The sequence below is a fragment of the Haliaeetus leucocephalus genome, unplaced genomic scaffold (assembly GCF_000737465.1).
Source record: "Haliaeetus leucocephalus isolate CR32 unplaced genomic scaffold, Haliaeetus_leucocephalus-4.0 Scaffold451, whole genome shotgun sequence".
NCBI classification, from domain to species: domain Eukaryota; kingdom Metazoa; phylum Chordata; class Aves; order Accipitriformes; family Accipitridae; genus Haliaeetus; species Haliaeetus leucocephalus.
In genome coordinates, this window is record NW_010972887.1 from 3,823,588 (window position 1) to 3,849,013 (window position 25,426).

Sequence of the window (25,426 nt, forward strand, 5' to 3'; positions counted from 1 at the left end):
AGCCCTCGTCGCTGTGGGCACCAGCTGTGGCTATGTTATATTTTATGTTTTGAGTTGATGAAAACCCACGTTGGGTTTAGAACTGCTGTGGTGACAGTCTACCATTAATATGGCTTCAGAAATGGGATATGTTATGTAAATAAATAATTTCTGTGTGTTGGCATACTGTATTTTTTTTTTATTCTGCATTTTTTCCTGATTTCATGAAGAAAAATTACACCATATCCAAAGAAGGTGCAAGGCATGGAAAGCCAAATAAAACTAAAATTTTTGCAGAAAAATATTACAACATCTTCTGTTAGATAACAGAAATCTGCCCACTAGGATAATCATGCGTAATGAGAAGACACATCTCTTTGTATTTATTTTCTTTTAAATTAAACCTCTAAGTATCTTATTACTTTCTCAATAATAGAATCATGACTTTAAGGTTTATTTTCTTTCCTAGTAGGGGTTAGTGGCATATTCCTCTTTCAAATGGGATCGTTTTGGGTTGCATGCATTACTAAGTATTTTTGAGTGATCTTTCTACTAGAAATTAAATAAAAATTAAAAAAGAGTAATTCCCTTTCTGTTCCCCCACTTGAAATGCAAGATCTGCCTGATCCCAGAAAATTGTCCCTTTTCCACCCTTCAAGTTTTTATATACTAATTGTCTCTGAAACTTTTATTAGAATATGCATGACATATTTTTCATTTAGGAGTTAAAAATGAATTAAAAAAATAATCACAGAGCTCTTCTTACTATATTATGTTGTACAACTTTTAAAATAACAATTGAGGCCTCAATCAAAGATCACTTTAAGCTATTTTTGTGTTTCCTAGGGTTTGAAAATGAAGAATATCACATCAGTCCTTAAACACAGTTGCAAGTGGTTTGAAGGCTGTTGCATGTTGTGTTAAAACAGGACTACTTTATAAACATAACTACTCGCTTTCTTCAGTAATAAATATATCTGTTTTGTTTCAGTGAGCTTTGTATTTTAGGCGTCATAGGCAGAGTTACATTTAGCCTGTAGTCATCAAGCCAAGTTGCACTTTTTTTTTTTGTTATTATTATTATTTTTTTTAATCTTTGAAGTGTACTAAATTCAGTAGGGTTACATGAGTGAAAAGGAGAAGAAAAATGAGGCTTGCTGTGAGCAGGAGTGATATCTTTTTTACGGCAGTACCCTTACAGCCCTGTGAGAGTCTTAAGAGTAAAACATTTCCCCATAGTTTTAATTTTTTATTATATTTTATCTCTGTGTTTGGATTGATAGATGTCCAGAGTCCATCAGACCTGAGACTGTGCGGCCATGTCTCCTCCTCTGCAAGAAAGACTGCATTGTTACGCCTTTCAGTGAGTGGACTCGCTGCCCAACAGCATGTCAGCCTGGTAAGCCTTTAAGAAGAGGTCAAAATTTGGGGAAAAATTAGAGAATTGGCCTGGAAACATGCGGTAGTTGTAGTTCTTGTCAGTCTAATAATTTTTAGGGCATTCATCTGAATGACTTTTGGACTTGCAGTGTTGTTGACACTGATATTGTTGAGGGGTGGGATCCTCTTGAGCAGATTTGGAGATGTAAGTTCTCTTTACCTGGAATAAATTCCTTCTGGGCTTCTGCCTTCGAAGTCAGAAGTCCAAGGTCCCAATGTTGTATGGCTACACATGGAATTGTTACATTATATGAAATTTATTTCTCTCAACCAGCCTAGATGTATGTACAAGGTTTTGCAAATAACTCCTGTGCTTCGTGGTTTTTCAAGGACCATACATTTCTTTGCTCTAGTTGGTTAGCTTTTGGACACTAAGTGTTTAGCAAAGTTTCTTTATAATGATCTAGTGTTGGTTTTTGTGACAAATTTGTGTGTTTCATTAATTGTTCAGATGAAAGCCTTCTCAATTATCAGAATATTTCATTATTGTTGGTGGCTTCCTTGCCCTTCAAAGATTCTCAGTGGATGCTATAGCATAGTCCTTGTTAGATTTTATAGGAAAACGAGTTGCTTTCTAAAACAGTGAATCCTGTTTTAATTAGCAATTTATTTTTAGACTTTAAATGAGCTGCCTATGAAGAAATAGAATAAATTACCTGGTAAATTACTTTGTTTATTAAATAATAGTCTACAATTAAAATGAGAAGAAATTAATTATTTAACCACCTTGGCAGTGTTATCATTTTAATATAATTCTAAATTAAAACTTCTTAGATGGGGGAGTTTGCTTTTTGCTAAATCTGTTATTGATATGGCTGCATTGCAAGATTTTTTTTTTTAATTTGCATTGCACAATTAAAACCTCAGCATGATAATGTAATTTCAAAACCACTATACATATGTGAATTGTTAGGGGTTTTGGTTTTTTTATAGAAAAGTTGTATTTAATGAAAACAATATACAGATGGTGAATTACCAAGCAGATCAAGCAACAGGTATTGCCTGGCAGATTTAAAATTAAATGTGTACTGGCATAAGATCAGAGCTTAGACAAACATGCAATCACTAAATCAGCTTTACACAGAACTTTACCAGTTAAGCCGTTTGTAGTTTATCTGAGAAAATGCATCCAACTTTACTATCTAACAATAAAAAAGCTGACATTTTCCCTACATTTAAATGTCATCAGACAACCAGCTGTCTTCTGGCGAAGGATTATCTCATACCTCAGAAGTGTAGACAGTGGCGAACTTAGGGCAATAACAGATGGACGGACAACATAATTCACAAAAGAAGTGCAATTGAATCAAAACACCTGTTGGTGAGGCAGGAACAGGGAGGTTGTTGCAAGTTATTGATTCTCTGCCATTTCAGGTACTTAAAGGTGACAACTATCTACTGCAGTCTTCTATAATATATCTGCTTTAATGGGTCTTTGAGGATGAATCGAAACAAGAATCAAAGAATCAATATGGAGGTTTCAGAATATGAAGTGGTTTGAGTGAGCAGCATGTATATTTTCCTCTGTCACCTCCATAATGGGTGGTGAAGGTGTCCTGGGGAGGTAACTACTTTCACCATGGGTCACGTGCTCTCTGGTCTGTCAGCGTAGATTTAAACCGGGAAGATTAAAAAAGCAAACACCTGACAATAAATAGTATTTTTCATCTTCCTCCTGAAAATAGATGGTACCTATATGTACCTCTCCTCTTCTGGGCATTGGTTGTCCAGGGGGAAGGTTAGAAATTTCACTTTCTCTAAACAAGCTTACATGAAATGTTAGGTAGTAACTGTCCTGTTTACTTCCCCATGCCTTAAATCAGGTTGGAAACGAGGTGGGGTAAAAGTGGATAAAATGCATGTTGTGCTACAATAAGAAATTCTGATGACTTCTACCTTGTGTCAGCCAGTTTCTGTCAAGGATCTGCCACTTCCAGGTCTCATAGACAAACCAGAGGTGGTCAAAGTTAAAGACTTACCCCCTCAAAACTCTTATCTGCACAAAAATACTGGAGACAGCTCTGATTTTGGTGACTAAAATCTTGGAGAGTCTGTCCTTATTGTTTGTGTGCTCAGAGTCTTGTGTTGACCAGACTCTGCCTTTCCATCTGGTCAGGAGCAAAGAGTATGAAGCTGAATGTTTCCTGTAGAAGCTGGAGCAGATATAGCACACTTTACGGTAGCGAACAAGGATTTTGTCCCTCGCCTGACAATGGTGATGCACCTTTCTGAGCCCTGGGCAGGGTACCAGGGAAGCCCTGGGGGTCAAACGCAGAGGCAGGAAAGATGCAAGAGCAAGGGAGGAATGAGAAGAGTGGATTGACAGAAGGAGTCATATGGCTCTGTGTGTAAGGAGGAGACTGGTGGCTGGTGGGACAGCGAGGTGGGAGTGGAAGCAGAGGTAATGCACCCCCGAAATTCTCAAACAGCATTACCTGAGTTGCAAAGTCCAGGACATAGAAGTTAAGATGGTCTTGAGATCCTGAGGCTTGATGTTTTCAGGAGGGCAAGCAGTCATAGCCATGCTTGAAATCAGCTGAAGTTCGGCTTTAAAAGGACAGTCCTACATAATGCTAATTCTCTGGAAAATCAGGCTGTAACAATTTTAAATGAGATATAAAAATTACGTTCATTAACATTTGTAAGGAATGCTGTAGAAAAGCCAATGAGGAAATTCAATTTTGAAAATGGGGTTTGAGTAATGTGCAATAAATGTTGAGGATAATTTAGTTTCTTGAGGTGGAGAAAATTACTGTGGGAAGCTCATTTAGATTTGGTGCTGATTAATAGGAAGGAAATGGCTAAGATTCTAATGGTGGTAGATAATTTGAATGAAAATCATCACAAAGTGATAGAGTTCATGATTCTTAGGAGAAAGGAAGGATGGCAAGACATTTTAAAAAAAGGCAGACTTCAACAAACTGAGGGAATTGGTAGCTACACCTCTTGGGAATGTGTTCTGTGCAGACAGGAGTGTAGAAGACCTGGAAGCTACCAAGAAAGACTGCACAAAGGGCTGAAGCCCTACTGGACTCTACTTTCTATCCTGAAATGACTATAATGGCAAGCCAGTAGCACAGGGGAACAAGGCATGTGTGGGTCTGTATATGACCTGCATGTTCATGCTTCAAACCATGAAGAGAAAACATCAAACACAGCTAGAGAAGCCCTTTTTTTAATCTTTTCTCATCATCAGAGTTGTTCAGAATCTTGTTTCCTTTTTGATTGTCAAATTGTTTCACAAAAATTAGGAACAAGAAATTGAGAATGCAAATTAAGCTATAAGAGGATATTAGATAACAAGAATTACATAAAGGGATTAAAAATAAGGGGAAAATGCATGAAATATATGTCCGTTACTTTCTGAGAAACAGGGGAAACACAACACGGGGAATGTGCAATTGCTACCATTGTTTCCTGTCTGCAGCCAGGAGATGAATGGACTAAAGAATAAGTATTTCCATATATTAGATGTTCCCATGTCAGTAGGGCTGTGTGAACAGAGAAAGAAGTAATAAAGTAATGCCAGAGCATCTAGTGACGATCTTCTGGGTGAGAAATTGCTACGTCCTAAGGAACTAACTAAAACTCGGTAATACCAAGACAAACCAAACTAACCAATCAACCAACACCACCCCCACCCTGAAAAAAAGAAAGGTCAAGGAAATTGTAGATTACTCATCCTAACTTCGTTATGTAGAAAAAACACAACAAGAAGTTATTACTCAAGATATAAACATTTCAAAAATCGGATTCTAATAAACTGGCCAGTATGGATTTATTGAGAGCAAATCATGCCCAATAAATTTAATCTCCTTTTTTTTTGACAGCATAGCTGCTCTAATTAAAGGAAGTGGTAGATTTTTGACACATTAAACTTCTATCAGGAAGCTGAGGAACAGTGACTTGAATTAAATCACCGTTAAATGGGTATTCAGCCACTTGAAAAATCTCAGTGGATATCACTATGAAAAGAGTCCGTCTCTGTCTCCTTTGCTGCCTGCCGTCAGGTATTGATACACATTGATAAGATCCCGTGAGCCTTCTCCTCTCCAGGCTGGAGAGCCCCAGCTTTCCTGATCTCTTCCTGTGTGTCAGATACTTCAGTCCCTAAATAGTCTTTGTGTCCGTTCACTGGACTCACTCCAGTGTGCCCACGTCCTTTTTCTCCTGGGGAGCCTAGAACTGGACACGACACCCAGTTGTCTCACCAGTGCTGAGTAGAGAGGAAAGGGTCACCTCCCTCGGACCTGCTGGTGATGCTCTTCCTAACGCAGCCCAGGTTGCTGTGGCCCTTCTTTGCTGCAAGGGCACATTGCTGCCTCATGGTTTACTTGTCCATCAGGAGTCCCATGTCCTTCTCTGCAAAGCTGCTTCCAGTTGGTTGGCTGATAGATGTCCACTGTTCATGATCAAACTGGAACATGAGCCAAGGGCAGTCCTACAAAAAATTCTTCTTGCCCCAGTTCTGTGTGATATTTGTCTGAACAGCTCATGTGCTTGCATAATATCAGTGAATGGTGCAGAGCTGAAAGAGGTAGGAAACACAATAGACAATATATTAAATGATATTGAAATAATGGAGAAATTCCTCAAAATGTAACTTGGGAAGGAAAAATTGATTGCACAAAGACAGACTGGGAAGTAGACATCTGTACTGTCTCAGGCACCTCTGGACATACAATGGACTACAAAATGAATGAAAGTCAACAATCTGAAATGCTAAAACTTACATTGGGCTTGTCAAACTCATGGGCGTGTTGTATGTAAAACACCAAAGGTGTTACTGTACCGTGCACTGATGAGGCTGCAGGTGGGATTCCTTGGGCGCAGTGCTGTAAGAAAGTGAGCAAAGAGAGGTGATTGAATAGGACCCATGAAGAACTGGGTTTGCTTAGTTTAGAGATGGGAAGACTTAGAGTTATTACAAGCCCTTGAAATTTGATAAAGGTTATGCATCAGATGATGGGGTAAACTCTTTTTACATCTAGTGGACAGAAGATAAAAAAGATTTAGCTTAATTTACAGGAACAATGACTTGGGCTAGATTTTAAGAAAAGGCTCTCCGTGAGACTTTACAAGCTCTGAATCAGGCATCTGAAAGGAGACTGTGGAAAGCTGTAGAGCTGCCTCAGGTAGTGGCTGTTAAAGAAGCAGGAGGGGGATCACCCTGGATGCACTTGTCCTGCCTCAGGGTAGCAGCTGGGTTGAGCAACCTCCTGCCAGGTCCAAAGTCCCTTTGTGGTGATCACACAGTGGTAGCATGTGCGCAAGTGAAGGCTTGTATAACTTGATATTTTTAGAGCCAACCATTTTTACTGGATCTGTGCCTGTACTTTGTGTTCATGGTGTGAGTTTTCCCAAGTTTTCCTTCTACTCTAATGCACTGTAATCTTGCTACTGCAGCTTCAGCCTTATCTTGAGCTGGAAGAATAATACTCATAAGCAGGCTAATTTATACACCGCTTTCCTCTCTTGGAAAAATTTGATGAAGTCCACTACTAAAAGGTGTTTGCCTGGTCTGGAATCCTTTACAGAGTTCTGCTGAGATCCTTTTTTAGTTTTCTAGCATCTGTTTTTGAAGCGTGAATACAGTACCCAAAGAAGTACTAATGCCATACACAGTGGTTAAACCAGCTCTCAGTTAGTACTTACTGCTTACACAGCCAAGGATTGAGTTTGGTTTAGTTATAGAGATATATAGATAAATCTTATCCTTGTCTCTCATGCTGCATTCTGTACTGTAGATTTTGTGAACTGTGTTTCTAGATGGATTGATCTTGCATCGACTCAGGTTAAGCAGAGAGTTAGTCTCTGTTGGTTGCAATGGTTTTTCTATCAGGAAGTTATCATCTGTATTTCTAGACCCATGAAGATGGGCTACTGGTAGCAGTCTGAGACCACCAGAATATGTTTTCAGAAACAAACCCTTCCATTATGACTGTTTGGGTTTTTTTTGTTTTTATTCTTTTCTCCTGTTCAGGTGTTTAAATATTTGCTCATACTTATTTTCTTGTCTGATTTGATGTTCTGTTAAAAAGCCATTTTTTGATGCATCTCTTAAGCTGTTGATTTATCAGCCTTCCAGCTGCTGTTCTGCTGAACTATTTGTAATTTTAAAGCGAGTAGTGGTAGCTTTTAATCCAATGTACCATTCTTTCCCTTCTTTGGGTAGTGCCAGAGTGCTCATGATTTCAAAATATAAATAAAAGGCAAAGCATGTTTTTAGGCAAGGCAGCTAGATAACTAACTTCGGGTGCCAACTGTGTCTAGAAGGCAATTTTTTTGTTGTTTTCCAGGCAATGCCACAGCAGTTAAGCAGTCCCGGTATAGGATTATCGTTCAGGATGCTGCCAATGGGGGACAGGCGTGCCCGGACACCTTGTATGAGGAAAGAGAATGTGAAGATATTCCTGTCTGTCCAGTGTACAGGTAAAAAGTGTTAGCTGGGAATCAGCCTTTTGCTAGTGGGTGTCCACTGCTCCAGAAATGACTCTTGTGCAATCGTCCTGCACAATTTCTACCAGAAAATGACATAAAACTGGAGAATGCAGAGTTACAAGCAAATAACAATGTACAAGTAATAAACCTTGCAAACTGTATAGAAGTAGAGTTCAAACTAGAGTATCAGTAGGTCTGGCATCATCAGAACAAGCACCAACAGACACAGCTCCTAGCAATGGTAACCTAAGGGTTCAATGTGTTTAAGGAAGTTATTACTGGGAACTCCGCCCTCAATGTATCTAAAAATCAATATAAGCTATTTTGGGACCACAGGCACTCAACTGCCTTAATCATAATTGTATACTTATTGCAGAAATTCTTGTCTTTTCCCCTGATGCTCTCACTCCAGTGAATAATGCGCACTTAAAAAAATTCTGATTAGACAAATAGTACAATAAGGCAATTACTCACCACTCTTCATTAAAATTCTGTGATACATCTGTTATACAATATCAGTAAATAGAAAAGCATTGTATCTTTGCATATAAATCTCCAGCCCGTGCATCCTGTAGGACATGGTCTCAGAGCAGAGCAGGGAGATGAAGGTGGTACCAAAGCAGGAGTCACATTGCTCAGCTGTGCCTGGCTCTGTGCCGCATAGTGCTATGGAAAGCTGCTTTCTTGTGTTCTTGACTGGCACACATCCTAGCATAGAAAGCAGATTTGGAACAGCATCGGTTGTATGAGAACAGGCTTGCAGGAGGAGAGCCTAATTTCAGAGCCCACTGAAGAAGTTTCCTGTGTATTTTATGTAAGTTTGAAACTATGCCCTACAAAAATGAGAAAGGGAAACATTGTTGGAGGATGATGTGGCTTTCTAGAAGGTGAACCTTACATCTGAATTTAAGTTCACAGTGCTTATTTCAGGAGTAATTACAGCTTTTTGACTCTATTTTTCCTTAAGTCACCACAGTGTATCATCATTTGTAACTGAAGTTTTTGCCTGGACCTGTTAACTGTTTTCTCGTTTCAACCACTTAATTGTTAACCTTTTCCTCTTGCAGGTGGAAGACCCACCGCTGGAGTCACTGTGTGCTGGTGCCAGATTCAGTGAGACAGGGTGTGCCGGGACATAATGAGGCGTGTGGACACGGTTTGCAGTCAAGAGGTAAGCTTTCTCCATGCGGCCTCCAAATATTTAAGGTGTTGGAGTGGGGCATTTAAGTAGGGTCCTTACTCTTTTACAGTAGCTACATTGGAAACTAAGTGACTGAAGCACTTAAAATGTTTTGGGAAGTGGACCCATTGTAGTTTTGCTGCTGTGCTGGACGTTAAAGTACCAGTAACATGAGAGTATGCTTGGAGTATAGGAGGGGATTTATGCTTGGTATTCAAGTATCTTTACAGTAACCTGCTCTTCTGCCTAAAGATGAAGCATGTGGACTTTAAACGAACTATCTATCTATAGGCTTCTATGAAGTAATCCATTCTTGATGCTAAAATTAGAAAGGATCGTTTCCTCATGATTTTAAATTTTACTAATAATTTGCCTGAGGCCTGATTTTCATTAAGACTATTGGAGAAGTTCAGCGTGGGTAAAGGCTTTGGGCTCCTGCCCTTGGCATGATTAAGTGCTTGGAAAATACAGTGATTCCATTGTCTGAACAAAAGTGTTGAGAAGAATTTCGCTGTTCAGAGTATGTGATCAGAGTCTGTAGTGGTTCCTGCAGATGGCTGAAGATTTGGCTGTTATCAGTCTCCTGGGAAATCTAATGAAACCTTTAACAAAAGGTTATTTTTATTGAAAAAAAATTGCTATACAGGTATGCTAACTGAAAAAACTTGACATAATAATTTACTCCTTCACAAGGGTAGAAACTATTCTTTAAAGATGAAGTGAATTTCTTATATAATCTGGAAACAAAGGAAAAGAAAGAAAAGCCCTGACAGTATGTGGGCTGTACCTGAAAGAAGAAATGTGTTTTAAACTAAAGCTCAAAGGAGTAAATATCTTTAACTAGGTTTTGACCACAAGCCTTTCCACAAGGTTTTCAAAGAGAGCTCTGTAAATTGAGACATCCTAAAATGTATTCCTCAATCTCTGTGTGAAGAGATGGTAATCTTTATGCTACAGTAGGTGCATGAACTTTATATTAATCTTACTCTGACAGAATTTGAAGTATAATAGAAGAGTACCACGCTTATTTTTACTCTGTGGAGAGTCCTCCAACAATTACATAGGCTATGTTCTGGGGTAATCATGGAAAAGGAATCTCATAGTGTGGTGGGCTTAAGCAAAATTTGTTTCAGTGTCACGATCACTTTTTGTAATTAACTGTGGGTTTTGTAACAGCTTTGGTTTTCATAATTACATGTAGTGATAGAACCAATCTGCTAGGTATTACTGAGGATGAGTGGGGTTTCAGGAAAATGAATTCTCAGATGAAAACCATGGAAGAAGATTTTCAAGATATTTCCTACGAACAAGGGGAGCGATCTCCATGGAGAAGGCAGCTGAAACAAAGCTGCTAACTCTGACCATATTGCTTCTGGAAAACAAGCTGCTGGATTTTCAGCGATCCTGTGTCTTATCTGTAGAAGTGTTTAATGAGGGAAACTTTCACAAAGCTGCTGTTAATACCACACCTTCCTGCTACTTGAACTCTTCAAGAGCAGCTAGCATGTGTGAAGAGGTGCTGTGTCACCATATTGTCAGGGAATAGCCATTTAGCCAAGGGTGGCATTTGCTTACATGCTTTCCAGGGTCTCTTCAGCTTGTAGACCTCAATACTGGAGGACTTCTGATCCTCTCATTCTTCACCACGAAGGGGGTCTTTGGAGATATTTTTGAAATAATATGTGAGGTGAGGCTGGGGATTTTGGCCTGTTCAGCCTGAGAAGTGTCTAATGGGAGTGGGGTCCACAGAGAAGATGGAGCCACACTCTTCCCAGAGGTGCACAGTGAAGTAACAGAAGGTAACAGACATAGACTGTAGTGAGGGAAATTCCCAAATTGCCTGGAGAGACTGTACATTCCTTGGAGATACTGAAAACTCAATTGAATAGTCTTGAGCAGCCTTTTCTAACTTTGAGGTCAGTCCCGCTTGGAGCAGGCATTGGACCTTCAGAGGTCCCTTCTGTTCTAAATTATATTGTATGATTCTGTGAGTCTGTGGATCTTTTCAGGGGAATCCATGCCATCAGTGGAAGAACGCCAGGTGTTATAGATAGATGCTTTCCTGCAATATTTAGGCATCCTACAAATGAGTTTGCATTCGAGGTATCACCACCACTCCACACAGTAATTGGCTTGCATAATGTGTCAGCGTCTTTAGCCAGTAAGTGCTTATTCTCCAAAGAGTATTTATATGAATTTGCCCAATTTCTTTTTTACCATGTAACAGCAATTACCCTTTTTACACTGAAGGTAATCAGTCTTGCTATTCCTTAGAGCATCCATTTTTAGAATTATTTTTCTTTTGCTGTCCATATCCTGACTGTCATCTAAATAAGAGGATTTCAGTTTTCAGCGACTGTCGTATCTAGCCAATTATATAAGGACATTGAATTCATATAAATTATTCCTAAAGAAAGCAAGCGTATATTTATGTGTACCTATTTAGAATGATGACTGTGCTGCAGGAAAATTAAGTCTGAAATGACTTTCAAGCTGCATTCTTTCTCTAGGCTAGATTCTGAGATAGATACTTACAGATCTTGTTCCATGAGTGTTTTCACTGAAATTGCACATAAACATACTATGTAACATGCAGAAGATACCAGAAGTTGTCTGTGAATAATAAGCAGAATAGCCAAAGAGATGACAGCTGTCTGAAGCTGCAGTTTCATGGCTTTATCTTGGAATGATATTACACTAATTACAATAGCCTTTCATTTTGTATATCAGCTTCAGTGGACTAACTTATTCAGAAAACAATCATGCAGGTAAGAGAAAAGTGGCATTTAGAACTAAAAAATATAGTTGTTATTTAAACTTCATTAAGGCATGATTTGCAAAAAGCCCCTGAGACAGGGTACTCGAGAGTAAAAAACAGGGTGGGGATGTTACTGTTGCTTGACAGTGACACAGACATTTCTAACAGTAAATGAAGAGCTTTACAAGCTTTTCTATTGCTATATAGCTGTCATTTTCCTCGACAAGTGACTAATTTACTAGAAGGTGTCAAGACTGTGAGAAAAGGTCCTGCACATGGGTCAGGGCAATCCCAAGCACAAATACGGGCTGGGCGATGAGTGGATTGAGAGCAGCCCTGCAGAGAAGGACTTGGGGTGTTGGTTGACAAGAAGCTCAACATGACGCGGCAATGCACGCTTGTAGCCCAGAAAGCCAACCGTATCCTGGGCTGCATCCAAAGAAGTGTGACCAGCAGGTTGAGGGAGGTGATTCTCCCCCTCTACTCCACTCTCATGACACCCCACCTGGAGTACTGCGTTCAGCTCTGGGGCCCCCAACTTAAGAAGGACATGGACCTGTTGGAGTGGGTCCAGAGGAGGGCCACAAAGATGATCGGGCGGCTGGAGCACCTCTCCTATGAAGACAGGCTGAGAGAGTTGGGGTTGTTCAGCCTGGAGAAGAGAAGGCTCTGGGAAGACCTTTAGCAGCCTTGGGCTACAAGAAAGCTGGGGAAGGACTTTTTCCAAGGGCATGTAGTGATAGGACAAGGGGTAATGGCTTTGAACTGAGAGAGGGTAGGTTTGGATTAGATGTAAGGAAGTTCTTCACTGTGAGGGTGGTGAGGCACTGGAACAGGTTGTGGATGCCTCATCCCTGGCAGTGTTCCAGGGCAGGTTGGATGGGGCTTTGAGCAACCTGGTCTAGTGGAAGGTGTCCCTGCCCATGGCGGGGGGGGTTGGAACTAGATGATCTTTAAAGTGCCTTCCAACCGAAACCATTCTATGATTCTATGAAAATTGCTTCTGCTTTGGATACCCTTCAGTGACTTTACTGTTCTCTGATGTTTGTGATGGAGGATCCTTCAGAAATGACCTCTCCCTTCAGTGCTGACATGAGCAGCCACCTTAGACATGTACATTTTGGGGGAAAAAATGTGTTGCTCATTACAAGGGATTGTTAAGGTTTAATTAGTGGATGGAAAACCTGTTTTAAGCAAGTGTCTTTGAAGGCTGCTTCAAAAGCCATTGATAAAAGTAAATAGACACGTATTAAAGACCAGACTGGTGTAATGAGACTCCGCTTTAAAAACTAGTCTTGGAAATACACTGACAACATGGTTATGAAAAAGGTAGTTACTTTCCAGAAGCAAGGAGAAGCTGCAGCAATGGAACATGTCATGTCTTATTTCTTCTGCTCCTGCCACTTCTTAACTGTGATTCATTTGGGGAATTTGACCATATCTCCCCCCATTAACGAGACAATAAGTCTATCTCAGAGCTGTAGCTCCCCATTGCAAGAATACAGAAATGCTGTGACACAGAGCAGCAAATATTCTTAGAGAATAATTTATTGATTTAGGTACAGGAAAACAGCAACACACCCACTAATGCAGTAATGAGAAACTCTTCTGCTATGGAGAAGTGCACTTTCCCTGGCTCACCTGAGGTCATGGGGTGGATCGATACTGGATAGGCCATTGGGCATCTCAGTGGAATATTTCTTTGGGTATGGACTGCTATCAGACCACGTATGATGTATTTCTTTCCTTCTTTAACCAGGTTGTAAATTCACACCATGTGGACTTTGCTAACATGGTTGGTGTTAAATATAATCCTTTTCATTTGAAAAGTTGATGTATGAATTGACAGTGAAAAAGTAGAATGCAGGCAGCACTGGACTGAAGCAATTTAAGTTTCCCATCTCCTTCATTGCAGGTTTCTGGCTCTTGCTCTGAAGCTTCCTGATAGCTATAGGGATATTGCAGACAAGACTGGTTTTAGACTGAGATGCAGATCAAAAACTTATCATTATGAGAACAAAAATGGTAGCAAGCTGCTAAGTTTTCTGAGTGTGTCTAAATGCAGTGATAGTTCCAGTAAAATCTTATATAAAATATAGGCAGAACTGTGATTACAAACATAATTTTTAATAAATTAGTGACTAAGTTAACGTGTTCCATACTAAAAAAGATGAAAGGATGAATTTTGGTATTGCCTGTTAACATTGCATCTACAAAAATATTTCAAACAGGCATCCTTTAGCTGTATTATCTCGTGTATTATCAATCCGTAACACAGTAATGGCCATATACATTACTGTTTGCTGAAATTATTTTATGGTAACCTATTTATAATGAGACATGCCATCAAAAAAGCATCAGTGTTACAATTTTTTTTTGCTCATAAGATAGTCACCCAATGGTTCTTATTCCCTGTTTTGTAGGTAGTTAATATAACTGCTGATTAGCTAAATTAACAGATGCATTCACTGTAATTTGAGTTGCAGAATGCTTTTGCACAGAATTACCAGAATTTCAGGAGGTAGATATTAGAATCCTGTTATAATTTACAGGCTAGAGGCAATGTGATAACCTAAAGTTTACAATGAATACATTTATGATAGTAAACGTGGCGAAGACATGGACTGCTTCAGTTAGATGGTGATATTTTATGAGCAGTGCTTTGCGGAACAGTCCTGTTTATAAATCTGTCCAGCTGACAGCGGCTTACGTGTCATCAGTAGCTCCCTCCAATATTAACTTTGCCTGGTAGGTCAATGGCACCTTGAGCCTTATTCTGAGTGATGCTGGGGATTCATTAGGCTTGTCAGTGTTTCTTCTGATGATACTAGTCTAGGGTAGTGGGTGGTTGCAGGGATGGCAATGGGAGCACAGCAAGCTGAACTTGAGTGGTCCCAGCCAGCATCACAGTCTGGAAGACACCTGCCTGGCAGCTGGTGGCATTGGTAGCAAATAGTTGAGGGGAAAATAATCACCAGGGTAATGACAGGAGCTGAGTCTTGATGTAATGTGTTTGAAAGGAAAGTTTGTGAAGCAAAGTCTGTCTAGGATGGGGATTGAGGTTCAAGGGGTTGCCTTTCCAGGAGGGAGAGCCGCAGTCTGTTATTAGCCATGTCTGCCCAGGGCTTCACCAACACTTTACCTATGTAGCCACTCTACATCATATTGCAAATTCATGAAGGTCGTGTTACCTGTATTGTTATTTTCTTGTCACTGATAATGCAATTTTTAGCTTATAAACACATGGAGAGTAATAAGGTAATACGAAACAACCAAACCAGAACTGGTTTACTATTATTTGTTCTTGATAATCTGATTTATTTCCTTGACGAGGCAGTGGGCTGGAGGTTAGGCAATAAGGTAAGTGGAAAGCAGCCCTCTTGACTTTAGGAGGACTTTGAGTCCAGTCCCATGTGATGGTCTCCCATGTGCAATAAGAAAGTCTGACCTAGAGAAATGCAGGGTGAGGTGGTTGTGCAGCTTATTGAAAAACACATTCAAGGGTCTGTTACCAGTTATTTGCTGTGAACCATGAAGGCCATTTCATATGGCTTCCCGCAGGGCACACGTACTCTTGACTGTCTTCAGTATTTTCACTAACAGTGTGTATACTGAAATAGAAAGTACATCTGTAACACATCTGTGTAATTGCAAATTGTGAGTACTTTGAAGGGCAGGCCAAAAATACATGTTGGATAAATTAGAGCATTCTCTGTAATCAGAAAAGTGAAATTTTTGTTAAAGAAAAAAATGTGCAGCACTCGTACTATGTAGAAAGATGGGCAGTGGTACTGTAGAGGTAAGGCTGGAATTAAGAGTTACGTACTATGCATGAGTAGCATTATACTGTTGTAAAAAACTGCCCATCCTAAAATCCTGTATTTCTTACATTTTCTTTCTGATCTCCAAGTTCGTGAAATTTATTCTTCTGATTCATAAACCAGAATATTTTTAACATTTTTTAATTTTTGTTCTGTAACACTTTCTGCCACTGTAAATAATGACAAACAATTAAGGCCAAATAAAAACATCAAAACTTTCTCTTGAGTAATTCCAATTCCTGGTTTGCCAATAGATTCGGAACCTTTTTTCAAAATACCCGAATTTTATTAACAGAAGGAAATTAAGTATTTAGGAGTCTAAGCTCTGGCGAGTGTCAGTGAACGAATTAAAATCTCTTGAACTTAATGAAATTTTACCCTTGATTTTACATTTAAAATTTATCTTCATTCTTGGTGAACTATGTATATCTGCATGCAGGAGTTGGAGAGATTTATCACTGCAGTATGGATGTTTTATTACATGAGTCTGGATTGTTTGTATGTAATTTCTATCGTTTTACTGACAGGCTTTGATCTTTAAATTATTTCCCAAAGCCTGGGTTTAATTGTGGATTTGATAGTAGATTAGCTTCATGCAAAAATGTGTGACAGTGTTTCACAAAGGGGAAAACAAGGAAAAATTGAGGAGGAGGTGACAAAAATACAATACTAATGCCATGTATGCATGTATGCATTTTTAGCCTTTCCTGCACCAGTGGAATGAGGAAGATGCCATCTCCCAGACAGATTTTCAGTGGGATTTATTTCAGTTTTGGAACATTAGAATTGACCAGGAGCAGGAGGAGAGGGAAAGGGACAGATGAGGCTATATGAGGTGTGATGGATCAATCCCTCTGAGCATTTCATGGCTGCCTTTGAGATTCCTGCAGTTTAATTTATGAGAAATAAAATCACCTGCTTGTATAGAAATCATCCTGGGCCAATTTCTTAAAACCTGGTGGCGTAACAGAGTTGTCTGTGTAAATATGTGCATGGCTGCACTGGAGTATGCAGCTGGGTACTGGTTTGGGGAATGGAAATATGTCCTTGTATTGTATTACATCCCACTGATCTCCAGGTAATGTGTTCCTGTAGACCAATTTTTCTTTCCTTAGGTCTTAGTTGGTAGGACAACGGGAAGAAAGATTGATACTGATTTTCCGGTGACAGGTTGTTCACAAAAGAGTGATGGTGGACTACCCTCCTTTTTTCATGAGAGATGTCAGCAGACATCACAAGATGCTTAAAACAGTGCCAATATATTTCAGTCTGGGTCTGGCCCGGCTTCCACCTCAGGTATAGCTGCTGTAAGAGTATTTCATAGGCAGTAGGAGAATTGGCATGACGTTAGTTTATAGACACTAACTAATAGCAAGAGAGACTCCAACTCATTTCTGTCACTGTAGCCTTATGCCAGCAACATAAAAATTGAGGAGACTCCTAGAGAATTTGTCCTGACAGCAATCTACAGTGCAACATTTTATCCAAAGGCAACTCAGTAATCTGTAGGCTTTCTGTAAAATAAAGATGATGAAGACTGCATCAGATAAATTACATATATGTGATTTCCTTCAAAAACAGGACAGTATATGCCACTCTGAAGAAGGAAATAAGCAGGCTTTCTAGCTTAACTACATACTGTTCCTATCTGATAAACAAAACAAATATCAGCATCCTAGTACCACACACAGCATTTGTTTTCTGGGGAAGAAAAAAGTCTTGATCAAGTAGAAAAGTCTTTTGAAGCCAGAAGGCATGAACACTGAAAATGTATACTACAAGCATGTACCAATAGAGGGATTGTTAAAAGATCAAAATAATGAGAAGTAAAGCAGAGGAACATCAAAGCTTTCCAGGCTATGTATTTCTGCCTTGATTAGGAGGAAGGAGGGAAGAAGGGGGGAAAGAAGGTTTTAGATCAATAGGAAATGGCCCGATCACCTCAAAGTCAAAGACAGCACCATCCAAATGTGTACAATTTACAGGAATTGCTAGAGCATCTCAATCATAAAAGTCCCAAATGATCTGACAGTACTACTCACACCATATTTAACAGGTACAGAGAGAGAGTCGAGATCATCTTATCTGAAGGAAACTCCTTTTTAAATGTAAGGGTAGATAGATTTTCATTTTGTCTTTCATCCCTCTGATTAAGTTCAGCTCTCTTTGGTCCTCCTAAGATTTCTTTCATCTAGTGTGTAGTCTGTATGATCTAAGCAACTATCGTTGGTGAAAGTCATTTTTGGGGTCCTTTTTTAAACGATGGATTGTCATTAAACAGAGTATAGTAGATGAAAGATGTCCAAGGAGAACCAAACTGTGCTGAGACTCACTCAGGAGGATGAAAGACGTAATGAGAGACATAATGAAGAGCAATCTCTCCCCCAAACTGGAGACAGGCCCTTCCAATTATGACTTGTTTTTAGCACCAGCTTCCAGTGATTTAAAATCCTGGCTATGAACAGTTGATTCCGACTTTTCGTACAAATCCTGAGAATTTTTTATTACGTGAACAGTAGGCCTGGGTGGTTATGCTTCATGGTTTGTGCAGAGGATGTTATAAACTATAACAAAAATCTTTTCTGTGGCCATGGGTAAGTTGTAAGTAGACCTGATCACACAGCCTCGTGTGCTCCTTCTCAGAAATACATGAGCCATTTCATCCTAAAACTCTGTGTTTTGTTCACTTAGAACCTGAAACATGAGGGTTTATAATCCTTAATATTTTATATAAGCTCATGTAACTGTTACTGTAACTAGCTATAAAAATATCTGATTTTTTCACGTTCTTCCTAATCTTTTGGCCTCTGTCTGTGTCTGGCATACCTCAGTTCAATGGGTTAACCCTGCAGTGAGTAAACTATTTTAGTTTCTTGATGATTTGAATTTAATTGAATCATCCTTTTTTCTTGAGACATTTGGTCCCATTTGGTCTCCTTTTTTGTTTGCTATTTTAAATAACACTTTCATGTCCCTCTTGGTCACCTCTCCATGTTGCAAGCAGTCCCATTCAGTACTGATTTAGATCTACTTTTGCTTTTATAAAATTTTAATTTCCTCCTTGTCATGGCTGTGCTGTTTACAAGTCCAAAGATAATTCATGCCAAAGCTGCTGTTGTTCATAGGGAAATTGTTAAAAATTCATCTGAGCTGAGCAGGATAAGATCCAGGTTCTCTGGAAAATGGCCTTAAGGAGAAATTTTCTTCAAATAGATGCTTTAAACGGGAAACCTTGAAGCATGACCAAAAATAAGCAAGTTTATTTAAAAGCTTTTATACTATTAGTTGTCAGGAAAACACTAGAGATGTTGTTCTCCCAATCTTTACCAGAATAACCTCTTCCTTGTCCATAATGATCTCAGTCAAGCAGAACACCAAATTGTGAGAAATTCTGCAATCGTTAACTGTAAGGATAAAGACTGGTCATTTATTCTTACAGTATAGTAGTACCAGTGGGGCTTAGTTTGATATTTATTTTACCTAGCTGAAGAAATGGATGGTTCTGGGTTGAAATGCTGATCCTGCTTACATCAATGAAATAGGAAAGGACTCCGTCAGTTGTTTGGACACCCCCCCCCCCCAAAAAAAAAAAAAAAAAACCCAACAGAAAACAAACCAAAAAAACAAACCAACCCAACAAACCAACCAAAAAACCCAACAAACAAACAAACCCAACTATTGGTGAAAGGAAAAAGGGAGATGTTGAGAGGAGTGCAGCGTTTGATTTGTAGCAGATATTGTTCATTGTCAGACTGCTAAGGTTTGGACTGCTTGGGGAATTTCCTTCAGAGGAGCTTGGCGAAAGTTGCAGTTTGCATTTCCCCTTATTCCGCATTAGTTGGAAAGCACTTCTTATTGGAAATTATTGAATTAGGTTTCTTTGAAAAATTAAGCATTAATACTCAACATCAATATTAGCATCCTAAATGGCAGAGCTCATCAGTGTGGCTTACTATAAATCTTCAGACACAAGATTTGTTAAATATGACATGCCAGAAAGGTGCAAAAGGAATCCTGATGTCATGTTCGTTGAATCTGAATTTGAGTATTTATGTTGCTCCAGTAGCTTTATGTCTGCAATAGAGGTTTTAGACATGAGTTTTCAATTTCAGATTAAATGAATAACCTTGGCTCAAACTATCTTTCAAAATCCCCAGCATCTTTCTTTCAAACGGGTGCACTAAAGTGACAGTAGAGTAACTGGAATTGACGGAGATACTTATGAAGTGCTTGCACTTGCGAGAATACATCAGGTAACTGTGAAATCGTCAATATTACATTTGCTTTACACATCCAGTGGTGCTCTTTTCTGTTGGCACCATTTCTAAATATGTTCAGAAATATTAAAAATACTGAGCAGTGTGTTTAGCACTTTCTAAATCAGTCTGATGATTGCAGCAGTAATACTTCCAAGCATTTTTCCTCTTGGAAACACCCCGTCTCCCCTTTCATTAACAGTATTGTCATTAATTTGCTTCTCAAAAGACTCAGGAGAAAATTCCATCTTCTTTATATTATAATAAATCAAGAGAAACTTCATCCAGAGAATTGGAATTCCACTGGAATAAAATTACTACACAAGAAAAAGCCATCTCTATACTTCGATGGCAATAGATAGTAATGAAAAAAATGTCACCTTCTAACAAAGATTTTTCTAAAGTCAATTTTTTTTCCTGGCAGCAGCTGGTTTTGCCTGGTGCATGCATCATTTATTAAAGGATTGCTGATATTGGCTTTGTGAAATAAGGAAAGTTTGGAATAATATATTCTGATATTAAACAGAGTTTTCCCGAAGTAAGGTGTTCTGTAATGTCAAATTTGGATCTTGGATGTGAAGCCTTGTAGCAAATGTTACTTTTTACCGCTTTTCTGGTCAGTTCTGGTCAGTAATATTGTTCCTTCTTGATAGTTTACCTGAAGTTTCAGTCCTGCAATCATATATTTGTTTTCTTTGATATGTGCCCCAAGGTGATTGAAATTTCTTTGAGTTATCTCTTTTCTGCTGTCTTTTGGATATTAACTTTCTGTATCTTTGTTTTTATCCTGGTCTTTGTGTAGGCAAAGGAAACACCTGAACTAGAGGTACGCAGTACAAGGGAATCTAACTGACCTATTAAAATGTAATAAGCTTGTCAAAGGCCATCTACTTCAGCATTTGTTTAATTCAGGGTGAAGTAGATCAGCATGTCCTCAGGGGGTGTGTGACGTGAGAGGGCACCACTCCCAACCACTGCTGTGTGATAGGAATATATGGGCTTCCACAGCCTCTGCCCTTGCTGACCACAAGCCTTCACTGCTGGCTTATTTTATTCCTTATGCTCTGGAAGGGCATCTTAATAATAGGTACTTATTAATGATATTTGAGAAAATCAAGCAGAAATTGCTCTGCAGAACTGAGCAGCTACGTGCAGACATGAACTCTTGAGAAAGTTTGAGGGATTTAGCTCTTCTGTTGCATTTTAACCCCCAGAGCATGTGATGTGGTCATGGCAGACGTCGTTTGGGGCACATTGGGGAATTTGTGGGGCAAATCAGATGCACCGTGTTTGTGAGAAGTGAGAAGCAGGTGCTTTTTCAGTACTGCTTTGAAATGATTGGTTAGTGGAGCACATAAAAATCACTGCCTGCAAGATGGATGGGGTTTTTTTGCAGGCTACGTTGCTGGTGAAGTTGCATGCGAGCAAACCTCCAAACAAACAGGGAATACATTTGTGCTTTAGAATAAGTAGATATCTTCACTGCCTCGTTTCATGGAGTATAAATTTTCATGTAATCTAAGCACATCTGCTCATAATAATTAACTTCTGTGGTATATGAAAGGAAAAGCTACATCAGCTCTATGGTATGACGAGATGGATTGCTTTCTGTCTGTTCATCATAATGATTAATTGTAGCATTTATAGGAAGATGGCTGCTTTTTATTCATTTTTGTCTTTAGATCATGTATCTTGCCTTTTTTTTAAGCTTATTTAAATGTAAATACTCTGCAAATCCAGTATGAAAGCATAAACTTTCCAATTTTAAGTGCTTTGATGAGAAACGGGGCAAAATATGTGTCAGCTTAAATTGTCTTATCTGAAGACTTTGAAAGATGCATGTCTTTCCTAGTGAGATGAATTTCACAGGTAAATGTAAATATTGAAAGTAACCATGAAAGAAATTTAGAAAGATTATGGAATTTCATTTGACCCTGAGAGCTGGTGTTCCCAAGGGGCAGACTTAATGACAATGAAACGTATTAGCAATTTGCAGTTCATCCTGTGGTTTTGCAAGTATTAAATATTGACTATGAGTGAAATAATAATTTGATGTGTTTCCAGAAGTTAAATGCACTTAATTCTTGGGCTTTAGTTCAGTAAAATTTGAGTATGTGCTTTGTGGGATGTAAACTTTCAGGTTTGCAGTAGAAGTGATGGGTGTATGAGTAGAACTATCAATTAGCATTAACCTGTCAAGTAGGTTGATCAGGGGAGCGCAATGATCCTGTTGTATTTTCTCCCAGTACAGTCATCTTCTTCTTCCATTACTTGAAAACAAGTTAATATGTCTTGTCTAGAAAGAGGTCAGCCACAGGTTTTTCCTGGTGTTGAGTTTGCACAGGAAGAATGGTGGAAGCAAAAGAAATGATGTGTGGAGAGCATTTATTGAGCAAAAGTCTGAAACTCGGGTAAGGTTGCAGGAGGTGTGTACAGAATTTAGCCTACTATTTAAAAATCTTTCTGAGTTGCTCAAATCATATTGATTAAATGATAAACAAAGTACTTTCTTGAAATCTCACGGTGACTGGCATAAACTCCCTGATTGAATTATACTGCAAACAGAACACTTTAAGGGAAAATGTCTTTACCAGTTACAGTTATATCTTTTTTTTTAAGGGTTTCTTATTAAAAATTCCATCCCAGGATTTTCTCAGAAGATAAAGTAGACTGAACAAAGAAGTTAATGCAAAAATAAGCTATTGCAATGGCATCAATGAACAGATACAATAAGCAAATAAGCAATTTGCAGACAGAGAGTCAACATTCCATGAAATGTTTATAAAGGTAATATTTAAGATCTCATAAAATCAAATTGTATTCAGATACAATAACAAAAGTCAGTAATAAAACAGTTGTGAATCAGGTCCAGAGATAATCATAAAGCAAAAGGCTCTATTCCGTTTCAGAGGTTTTCTTTAGTGCTAAGCATACTATATGTTTTTATGGCAATTCCAGCCAATCTTTGCTTACCCAGTTACTCATGGTTAGAGCATGCACATACGAATCAAACTGCTAAAGGCATGTGCTTTTTGAGGCAATATAATTTAATTATTAAGAAAGTCATTTAGGATTCACAGTGCTGAGCATTTTTAGGATTTTTGTCCTCAAGGAAACAAGCTATTTTAAAATGAGGCTACTGTTCTTCATTTTCTTTCCCAGAGTCCATCAACCTATTACGGAAAGTAAGTTGATGCATTTAACTTTTTTCTTTTTTTGTTTTGTTACCTGTGGTAGTTATCATCTGCTGGATAATTATTTGTTCCAATCTTTTTGTGCAAATCAAAAATAAGCTGAGGGGCCTGTATTTCCATGCGCCTCATCTTAAATAAAAAATAAAAATAAATACAGCAGTTTTAAGGATAGGCAGAGTGTTTACTGATAAGTTGCACTTCCCCCATGAGGTCTCAAAGATGCTCATTTCTGACACATCAAGATTGGTTTCTCTAAGTTTGCTAGAGCCAGGATTTGTTAGGACAGACAATTTCAAAATAGCCATCAATCCTTGACAGCTCTTTCTCTGAAAGAGGACCGAGAGGCCTGAGATCCTGCCTTCTTTTTAACTGCTAATTGTAACACTCCCGGGATTGCAGCTGATCCACTCAGCGAAGGGTGGTGCAGGCTTGGGCCAGTTTTTGGAGAGGTGGGATGGGAGAGTGGAGAGTGTCTGTTTTATCCACATTTGCAGAAGGATCCTTTGTTACCTTTAATGCCCGTTGCTAATTCTGATTTTTGCATGGTTGTGCTGCAATCTTCTGCTAATCCTCAGGAACTTGACCTAGTTTCCACCTTTCTTTTGTTTGAGGGCAGTGAATAGTTTTGAATGAGCTTAGCTGATGTCTCAAACTCTGGCTTATCCCTACCACCGTTGTGCCCGTTCCCTAACAGGAGAGCCTTCACTTTGGCATTTGTCTTTTTTCTGAACTGCACCTTTCTTCAATTTTCTTTTCCCTACCAGCTCAGCCTTCCAGGATACCTTACTTAGCTTTAATGCAAATATATTTATATGAATGTATTAGTCTACCTGCCCACCCCAGCTGTTGTTACCTGTGTAATTTAATGGCCATCCTCTTTCAGCCTGCCCTCCACCCTAATGTTCTCCTTTGGTTCCTCCTCACAGCTTACGATCTAGCCGAGTAGAGTTTACTCTGTCCCCAGCCCACTAGACCAAATTTAACCAAATTCACCAAAACAGTCTATGAATTGGCTATACTTTCTGAGCCGTTCTGCATTCCTGTCACACCAGATGGAGCGGTGTGGATGATGTCCTCCTACTTGCTCATGACCTCACCTCATTTGAGGTCCTTTTCCCAGCATAGCACACGTGTTCCTTTCCCTTTTCATCATCAGCCAGGCATTCAGTAGGTCAGTTGTTCTCTACAGACTAGCCCGGAGACTGAAAAGGTGTATAATTTGTACATAAAATAAAACATGTCACCATCATTTGCATGTCCTTCCAGAAGAGCTGTACCCCTTTATGTTACTATTCCAGTCATGTGGATTTACCTGTTAAATATTGGCTACAACAGGGTTTCACTCAAAAATACATGTTAATGTGATAACTGCATAAACATTTTCAGTCTGTTTTTAAGGCTTTGTTGAGTAAATACAGCCTTATTGTGAAACCTCAGTTTTGTTAGCTGAAGTATAATGTAAAGATGATGGAGCAGCCGTCATGGCTTGGGAGAGGGATGTGGGTGCATCATCGGGCACCGCCTCTGGCAGTGCTGGGACAAGGTACATTAGGCAGCCTTCTTGTGTGGGAGAAAAATCAGGTCCCATTTCTTTATTTCCATATGCCAGTTACTCTGAAAAGAACAGTTTAGTATTGGTAGCAGGTGACTGTTGCTTGCTATTTATTCAATGTTTTGGTAGGTATAGCAGATTTCGTGTTGATAAAGAATAATTTGATTTTGGAAGGTGGTTATGTGTAACATGTTTGTTTGGGGTTGTTACTGAGGAGTCCCACCGTAATCGTGATGGAAAGTATATTAAACTTCATTTTAAACATGTATGATAGAAAGGTAGATAAGCATTTGAAACATTAGAGTTAAGCATTTCCTCACTTTACAATATTTGCTCATTCTTTTGCTGGGAGAGGACTATCAATCTTGTGTCTTTTAATTTAAATGTAACCTGTGTCCCCACCCCCAGTGTACGCTTATTTTTTCTAGAATCATTTTATATAGCGGTATGAAGTGGGCTTCTGTTATATTGGACAATGTAGAATACAAGAATTTGTGCAAAGCATCATACGAATGTTGGCTTTTTTTTTGCGTGTTTACTGTACTGGAAAACCTTGTAGTCTCATCAAGACTTCTTATTTATTGATAGCAGACACATCAGTATTGGCAGCTCATCTTTTTTTATTTTTATTAGAAAAAAATTGCTGCATCTATTAAGTTGAGTAAAGGAAAAAAAATGATTATTTTCTGTGTTTATATGGGTATACAATTCTCATCACACCCAGGAGATCATCTTGTGGTTTGGAGTCATTTTTTAAGCTTCACTGTATTTTTACAGTTGTATAAGTACTTAGGACAGTGGATTA

General features: G+C 38.9%; 1 protein-coding gene across 1 annotated transcript in view; it reads left to right on the forward strand.

The window, feature by feature from the left end:
- Positions 1–25,426, forward strand: part of THSD7B (thrombospondin, type I, domain containing 7B) — a 273,948-nt gene that overhangs the window by 125,885 nt on the left and 122,637 nt on the right. The window contains 3 exon segments of the mRNA XM_010575183.1: positions 1,263–1,378; positions 7,719–7,851; positions 8,928–9,031. Coding sequence (XP_010573485.1) covers positions 1,263–1,378; positions 7,719–7,851; positions 8,928–9,031 — 353 coding nt within the window.